The following is a 9105-nucleotide window of genomic DNA, read 5'->3' on the forward strand; positions in this document are numbered from 1 at the left end:
GTTTTTCGATTTCAAACACATTTTTTCAAAGGATTTCAAACACAATTTGCTCGATGTTGGTAAGTTCAAACACAATTTTTTCGATTTTCAAACATAATTTTTTCGCACCACCCTTTCAACTTTGTTAAGTTTTCTTTGTGTTTTTACGAATTTACCCCTGCCACGTCACTTCTTCGGAGCTTTTACAATTCCTCAGAGTTGAACGAGTTCCGTAGAGACCCTCTCTGCGGAAATCGTGGTAATTTTCCGAAACTTCCATTTTATTGGTCATTTTTTTCAAACAACCCCATTTTTCGGTCATTTCACAAATTTTCCCAATTTAATTTCACGATGATTTCGGGTATCAGGACCTATGGTTGTGCAAGAAATGCATCGGTAGATTGATAGATACAATGAGCGAGAAAACAATTTGTAAATGCTCTAGAAAAATGTGACGTGGAATAAATTTTTTAGAAATACAGACACATGACATTTTAAGTTTGTTTTATTAGAATAGATGAAAGATTTCATATGTTATTTTCCGAAACTTCAATTTTTTTGGTCATTTTTTTTTCAAACAGCCCCATTTTTTTGATCATTTCACAAATTTTCCCAATTTAAAATCACGATGATTTCGGGGATCAGGACCTATGGTTGTGCAAGAAATGTGCCAGTAGATTGATAGATATAATGAGCAGTAAAACAATTTGTAAATGCTCTAAAAATGTCATGTGGAATAATTTTTTTAGAAAAACAGACACTTAGCATTTTAGGTTTGTTTTATTAGAATAAATGAAAGATTTCATATGTTATTATGAATAATTATTATTGCTAACCATTTTTTTTAGGTTTGTTTTATTAGAATAAATGAAAGATTTCATATGTTATTATGAATAATTATTATTGCTAACCATTTTTTAATAAAACTGTCGAGCTTAAAAAATGAAAACAACAAAAAGGAAAGTTAAGAAATTTCAAAATAAAATAAAATAAATCAAAATATTAAATGGGTTTTATTACATGATCTATGGGATTATTGAATTTGAAGGTATGTGTGCAAAGTTGGCTAGTTGAGTAACATATTAAAACAAGTTCGTGATAAAAACGAGTAAATAAATTTGTTATGTAACATGTTTATATACCAATAATTATTGTTGCTAACTATTTCTCTAATAAAATATTAACTTAAATTTGTTGATTTAGAAAAGAAAATACAACAAACAAGTTTAAAAATTTCAAAATAAAAAAATCAAAATCAAAAGCGTGTTCTTGATTAGGGGTGGCAAATCAAACAAACGTGTCGTGGTTTTAACTGACAAAACACGACAATTATTTACATAACACGACACAATGTCGTGGTTTTCTTATCTAATATGAAAACGACATAATTAAAACCCAATGAAACGACTAACAAAACAGACACCGGGTGACAAAATAAATTAAAACTTTAGTTTATTTATTTTATAACTAATCATACAAAACACGACAAATATGATAAACACGACAAACACATGTTAATATTATGTCAGATTTTGAACGCGGATATAAATTTGAAATTTAGTTTCGTCCAATATTCGTTTTGTTTGATGTGAAACTGTGAATTGTCACCTCCTAACTCTATTACACTACCCATGGGATTGTTGAAGGTATGTGTCAAAATGGGCTAGTTGGGTTAAATATTAAAACAAGTTCGTGATAAAAACCAGTAAATTAATTTGTTATGATATCTTAACATGATTATATACCGATAATTATTGTTGCCAACCATTTTTATAATAAAATATTATTTGGATAAGAGAAAACAAAAAGAAAATCAAAATCAAAAGTGAGCTCTATTACACAATCTACGGGATTGTTGAAGGTATGTATAACAAAGTGGACTAGTTGGATAACATATTAAAACAAGATCGTGATAAAAATGAGTAAATTAATTTGTTATGTTATTCTAACATGATTATATACCGATAATTATTGTTGCCAACAATTTCTTTATAATAAATTATTAACTTAACTTTTTTGAGTTCATAAAAGAGAAAACAACAAAACAAGTTTAGAAATTTCAAAAAAAAAAAAAAAAAATCAAAATTAAAAGTGGAATCTTACACGATTTGTGAGATTGGCACAAGCTAGTTGGGTAACATACTAAATCAAATTCGTGATAAAAACGAGTAAATTAATTTTTGTCGATTTTGTGATAAACATCTTTAGAGTATTTAGATAGGTCTCTATAAAGCTATAACGCAAACACGAGTCCTATACAATGAAAGAAGAGTCCTCATTGTTAATAAAACACCTTTTAACATCCCATTGACCACTTTATAAAAAATCAACCTATAATTAACTACTTATAATCAGCTTTTTCGGAAAACAATGCAATTTTAACCAATAAAAATATTTCAAAATTAGATTAGGGTGTCTATATGGTAAAATGGAGTGTCTTATTAGCCAACCCCCTTTTTTATTTTAATTAATTATTCGCTACTCTAAGGCTGTATTAATCGGAAATGCACGACATAAAGTTTATTTACTAACGGTGCATTTGGTTATGAAATTCAGTTAAAAATTTTAAAAAATAAATAAATAAATAAGTGAAGTTTTCATTTTCAGTACAAAATTTACAAAACGCATTTGATTAAACTGATTGAGTTTTCATTTTCCATTTTGAAATTTTACAAACGGCTTGGATGTGTATTTTCTATCATTTTATATTTTCCAAATTTTATTATTTCAAATAATACAATATTTAACATATTACATCCTTACTTATAATAAAAGAGTGCCAAATGGCCACCTAGCATGTCCTCCATCTACAAATTTTGAAAGTTACATTCTTATAATACCCTTATATTGTTTTTAAATCGTAGGACGTTTCATTATTAAGTTATTAACAATTAATTAAAATTCAAAATTCAAATCCCTGCAACATATTTATATACTTCTGCCGATTACACCATGTTTGAATAAGAATTTTACCAATTTCTTGCTTGAAATCTGTCTCCTGTTTCATCGACGTTGCTATGATATCATCTCTATTTCTCTATTCCCTGTTCCTACACCCAATATCTCTTTCATCTCATTCAACCACCTGTCGCCTGTGTATCGCCTTCAACTACCCCGTCTGTTCATCTTCGTATTTCCGTCCTTGCAATTGCCGCTGGAATTCTGGGGCCATAAGAGGGAGGACGGTGGTTAAAATGGATCTCCCAAGAGAACAAAGCTATTATTTTAGTTCAATCTTCATATTTTTTTTTCATATAGCGATGGGCAGATATTATAATCATCTTTCTTCAAATTTTTTGGTTTGTTTTGATAAATGCTTTATATACATATGCAAATAAAATTTCCATGGATCCTAAAAATGAGGTGAACTTTTTTTAGTGTTGATGAATGTTGAACCAGTTCTCATGTACGTAGCCTTATACAAATTCCGTGAAAATTAATTATTTACATAAAAGGTAAAAAGAGTAAGACATCCTTGCGAAGGATGGAAGAGATAATTGATCCATTAAAAATTGTGATAAATGAACCTTTGGTTTAGAAAAATAACCGTGGACGCGCAAAAGTGAAGTGTGATCACCATCAAAGTCAAACTCCTCACTGATACGGTTGTTCAGACTTGGATCAGGAACCGCCTAGGCATAGTTCATCATTCTTCGACTCAAGCGATGAACCAACTAGACATAGTTTATTCTTCATTGGCATGAACGAGGAACCAATAATCCAATGGTTGTATCGGTTTGACTTGAACGAGGAACCAATAGGCCAATAATGGTCGTACTAGTTTGACTTGAACGTGGAAGCACCGATGGAACATAGTTTATTGTTGAAGGAAATTCCATGTATAAGTCGCATCCACAATCGAATGACAAATTATGTATAAGTCGTGTCTAGAATTTTATAAGCAACTAATACCGACGGAAATATCTTTATGACTATAGATGATTAGTTGTTGTTTAATTTGGTCTCAGAATTTTGTTATGTAATATTTAAAATTAAAAAAAAAATGATGAAGATTTGTTTAGAATTTACTTTTCTTATAATATTACTTATATTTTTTTCTACTATCAATGATATTAGGTTAATGAAAATTTATTTTTTTATTATATTATTAATATAATTATATTATAAAAACATTATTATTGTTGTTTTTTTTTATCTTAATAAAAAATAAATTTAAAATTATTAATATTAATAAAATAGTAATAAAAATATAATTATTAAATAATAAGCCTTTACATTTTACCAAATGTTATGATGAAGTAATGATAAAAATTAGTTAAATGATAATTATATGACAATGATGACTTAAAAAGTAAGACAAATGATAATTATATGATAGATAATTAATTATACGACAATAATGACCTAAAAAGTAAGACAAATTATAATTATATGATAATAATGATCTAAAAAGCAAGATTAATGGTGTATGAATGTGGTGTAAGTTTGTGTGTACATGATCATTTTTAGAATGAAAAAAAATATGAAAAACAACTATTATTATATTTTCAAATTATATGTAATTTAAAAAATTGAAATATTCATTTTTTTGAGAACTTTTGGAAAATATATCAAATAGAAAATGTTTTGTAACTTTTTATTTTTATTAGAAAAATTCTGAAAAAAAGTAAAGATTATTCCAAAACCAGACGGAATCCTAAACAATTTGAAAATTAATTAATTACTTGTTTTTCAAATTTTATAATATTTGGCCAGATAGAATTGATGCAATTTGTAACGTCCTACACCGGTCTCAATTCCTGAAGACCTGAAACCAGTCCCAAGTCCAAAACTCTGTGTGTGTGTTTGTGTGTGTTTCTTGTTCTTAAAATTTTAATATGATCCTGAAATTAAAAAAACGGCTACCAGGAATCAACACATGTGATCAACCATCGAACATGGTTATATAATTAATTACATGGCCATGGCTATTGGCCACTGTTATTGTTAATAGTTAATGAAGAAGACGAAAAGATGGCATATCTTCAATCCTTAGAACATCATCCAAAAGTAGCTCTTTCTCCAATTGTGCCCGAGTTGATTTCAATACCTCCTATAAATAAATAAATAATTATTTATTTAGATAATCAGTACAAAGTTATTAAATTTGGAACAAATCACTTTTCATGCTTGCTTGCTCTACATTTTTTGGGCATATTTTGATTAGAGTAATTTTGTAATTTTGGTCCTAAAAAGTTTTCTCTTGCTTATTTGAGGTTGTTGTAACGTTTTTAGTTCCTGTTCCAAGCAAATGATTATATTTTTGGAACCAAAATTGCAAAATTATGTAATTTACTCTTCTGATTATTTAATTTTTTTTTTTAAACGACAAACTAACTAATCTACTCCTAAATAACCACCTATGTCTTCACCGAGACTTGAACCCATGACCTAAAACAAAAAGGTAAATAAGTAATTTTACTCCCCCATTTGATAATAATTTTGTTGCACCAACTGATCATTTGATCCAATCATAAGCATAAATTTTAAAAAAACACACCCTAGAGTTTCGTAGATAATATTACTTACTAGTCAAATACCTAAAATACCCCTAATAGTGGATAAAAATTTATAGATAACTTACATTAAACTCCATGTAGGTTGCATTTTTCTCCATCCATTTTTTGTCCATAACAACAAATGCAATACAATAAAGGAGGTCAAAAGCCCACTCGTTTTCTGAAAATTCATCAAAAATCCTATACCTAGTTAGTATATTAAATTACATTATTTATTTTAAAACGGGCAAAATACTGAAGAACACATATCTGATTTTCACCATTTTAGCCACGTAACTACATTTTTTTTAGTATCTAAACCATTTTACTTTTTTTTACCATATAAGAAAAAACATTTTTCACTACGGAAAATAAGTTAGAATGGTGAAAGTGTGTATTTCGCCCTTTTGAATTTTTTTAGGGTATATGAGTCTTTTTTACCTGACAAAATATGTACAAAAACAGCACTCACATGTGTCCTGGGTTTTGCTGAAACATTAACGCTAATTGGTTAGCCAATATCATCAAATACATGGGACAAAAGTTGTACTTTTTTGTACAACCCAAAAAGACAATAAATTCCCATATTACGAAAAATAACCCTAGAAATGAAATATTGCAAAATAAATAAATAAATAAATGCTTACTAGTAGTATGTAGATCAAGCATTTTCATGAGCATAAATGTAATATTTACACCAGCGGCTGCAAACGGATATTCCCATGCAACTCCCCTAGCCCCTTGTTTTCTCAACAGATGCTGAAAAGATATCTGCATTTTTTTTTTTTTGTTTTTTTTTTTTGTTTTTTAGAATATAATTAATTGTCTCGACTAAAATAAAGCACTAAAAAAATAAGTTATAGAATAGAGTTTGAATTAATGTAAAAAATCTTACAGAGAATGTCTTTGCAAAAAAGAGCAAGTTCTCCAAGGAGATGAATCCAGCTCCCCTGAAATCTGTTGATGGATCTTTTCCCTGCCATCCCATTTTTTTCCATTCATCTGATATCAGCCCATGTAATTCTTGTCCTGGGAATGCAGATGACCATAATGCCCTCAGAGCCTCCTGTTCTCTTACAAAAAATGCATGTTATCATTTTAATTTTTAAACTCTCTAATTCTCCATCTCATATCAAAACTTTCTGTCATTTCATTCCTCCGATCCAACATACACTAAGGGTAAAATGGTCATTTACTCTTCTTATTCAAGCCACTTCATTATAATATTAAAAAGGTAAATCTACTGAAAGATTCATTCGTGTAATTAAAATTAAACTACCTGATGTTCTTGCCTGGTAGCATCGTAATAAACCTTTGCCCTGTTTTTTAGCCTTTTTAGTCTCTCTTCCTGCAAGATCGATCAAATAGGCTTTAAAAAAGAACTTATTATTGTTATCATTGAATAAAATATCGATACTTTTACTCACTTCACTTTATTATTTAATCATATTAACTGTAAACTTGCCTGAAGAGGAGTCACGTTCATGAAAATTCTTGCATAACTTGCTTTTTTATTAAAACACACACAAGGAAGGCCCTTCCTTATCCACGTAGAAGCACCACAAATTGCAGGATCTATAACAACATATACAGTGAACATTTAGTTAATGAAATTGAACACTCAAAACAATTGATTGTTTGATTATTACAACTTCAAACAGCATAAACACATCCAAACACTATGCTACAGCTGTTTATCTTATAATATCACAACTCTTTCTTTTTCTTTCTCTTCTTTTCTCTCAACTTGCATATTTTTCTTCTTCTCTTCTCTTCACGCTCAAGAACCAAGCTTAAGGGTTTCACCAATTGATGTTTATTGTTGAATTATGTATAATGTATATGATAAGATTCCATAAAAAGAAACAACTTAATGAGCATCATCTCCAAAAGGAACTACAAGCTAATATGCGATCGAATATATATAACCTCACGAATCCTGTTAACCAAGAAACTAATTTTACTTTCAGCATTTCAACAACTTAAAAGCAAAACACACACGTAGATCACACAAAAAAATCGATTTTTAATGCGTACAAGCATAGTCTACATTCCATTTCCACAATTGTCTAGAACCGAGAAAATGATAACAATAAAGGAATGGCTGCGTTTGAAAATCGAAAAGTACCCGAAAAAGAAGCAGCAAAAGCTTGGTGGAATCTAGAAGAAATCGAATGACCTGTACGGATAGCAATGCAGCTTCCTCCTCCAAATCTTCGATTCATTTCCTTCTGCTCCCAATTTGATAGATTTAGCAGGCTCAGGGTCACCAACATTCATCCATGAACGAAGGGCGAGGGACAGAAGGGAGAAAGAGAGAGATGGAGAGGGGTCCGTCTTCGTGCTCCGTGGCTCTTCGCAAACTCGGTGTGGTGAATTGGGTTAATCGTGTTGTTTCCGGCCAAGCCGTTTATACCCCTCGAATTTACTGATGTTGACAAGGTTAGTACCTCTCCTTGTAAAGCTTACGCAAATTCACCCGATTAGAATAGCATTGTATGTTGAATGATATGCCTATTTGTGAGGGAGAACATGGAAAAAGTTACCATGTTTTTCATTCGAATTAAGGTTGCGTTTGGTGTTAATTAGTTTATTTTTGGAGTTTTTTTAAGTTGTTATGTTTGGCAAGCCAAAAAGTAGCTTATAAGCTAGTTTTTTAAAAACCTCTCGTTGGGTACTTTCAGCAATTCTTTCTTCTCTTTTGATTGTTATCCTTTTGCCAAGGTAATTGAAGGCACAAAGAGCACATGTTGTGAGCTTACAGTGTGAGCAATGTAACCTGGACCTATGTGTTGTAGCTATCCCACAATAATAGCACATCACATGGTTTGTCAGACCATTTTCTTCCCAATTATGCTGACAATTTTTGCTATTTTGAGGAAGTTGTTTGTCTGGCCTCCATGAACCCACTTCCTGTGTTTGCTTTTGAATTTGTGAAGAACTTCCTGGATGGAACATAAAACATGTTTCTTCAAGTGGTGATTCATTGATTAATGTCCCAATGTTCTGATTTTTTTTGGGGAGGAATCCAACGCACCAAATTCACACTCTTTTTAAATGAACTCAACGTCAATGGTGGATTTAGTCTTTGTTCTAAGTAATGGATCTTCAATTTCTCCAGTGTGTTTATGCAGGCATTGATTTCAGCGTCAATGGTGGATTGTATAGTTTTAAACCTCCCGCTGGTATAGGCGCAAACTTGTTCTTGAGACTTTGGGTCTCCTTTCTTGTTCTTCCACTTGCAAATTCCTCCCCATCCTTCCATGCATCCATCCGTTTCTAGGATTAAATAGGCTTCTTTTGGTGGGATTTGAAGGTCTGGTAACTCTTGAACCTGCCTCTTTATCTTCTTTATCAGTTCGTAATCTGAAGGTTTGAGCCTTTTGTCTCCATGCAGGCTTGTTTTTTCATATAGGGGTCCAAGTAAGATACCAAGCTTTGGGATATATCCTCTTGCGTAATTAAGAATTCCTAAGAATGATCGTAGGCCTGCTTTTGTCTTCATATTTTCTTCATTGAAATCAGCAATTTTCTTAATTATGTGTGGTTGGAGTTTAAGCTTCTACCTTCCAACGACTGCTCCGAGGAAATCTATTTCTGTTACTGCAATCTTCATTTTTGTTGGAGA

The 9105-nt window shown here is 30.8% G+C and overlaps 1 protein-coding gene across 2 annotated transcripts; it reads right to left on the reverse strand.

Annotated features, from left to right (window-relative positions):
• Window positions 1–4829: 4829 nt before the first annotated feature.
• Window positions 4830–7871, reverse strand: LOC145128559 (ELMO/CED-12 family protein). 2 transcript variants are annotated; one of them, XM_079063368.1, is made up of 8 exons: window positions 7657–7871; window positions 6943–7052; window positions 6757–6825; window positions 6373–6543; window positions 6125–6248; window positions 5919–5966; window positions 5564–5658; window positions 4830–5032 (listed from the first exon to the last, which is right to left on the reverse strand). In XM_079063368.1, the coding sequence occupies exons 1-8, from the start codon at window positions 7751–7753 to the stop codon at window positions 4934–4936; spliced, it is 813 nt and encodes a 270-aa protein (XP_078919494.1). In that variant the 5' UTR covers window positions 7754–7871; the 3' UTR covers window positions 4830–4933. The 2 variants fall into 2 exon arrangements, with proteins under 2 accessions (XP_078919494.1, XP_078919493.1); XM_079063367.1 differs by having other exon boundaries at window positions 7606–7870.
• Window positions 7872–9105: the final 1234 nt, after the last annotated feature.

This window comes from Lactuca virosa, chromosome 8 (genome assembly GCF_052849685.1).
Source record: "Lactuca virosa cultivar CGN04683 chromosome 8, Lactuca_virosa_CGN04683_v6, whole genome shotgun sequence".
NCBI lineage: Eukaryota > Viridiplantae > Streptophyta > Magnoliopsida > Asterales > Asteraceae > Lactuca > Lactuca virosa.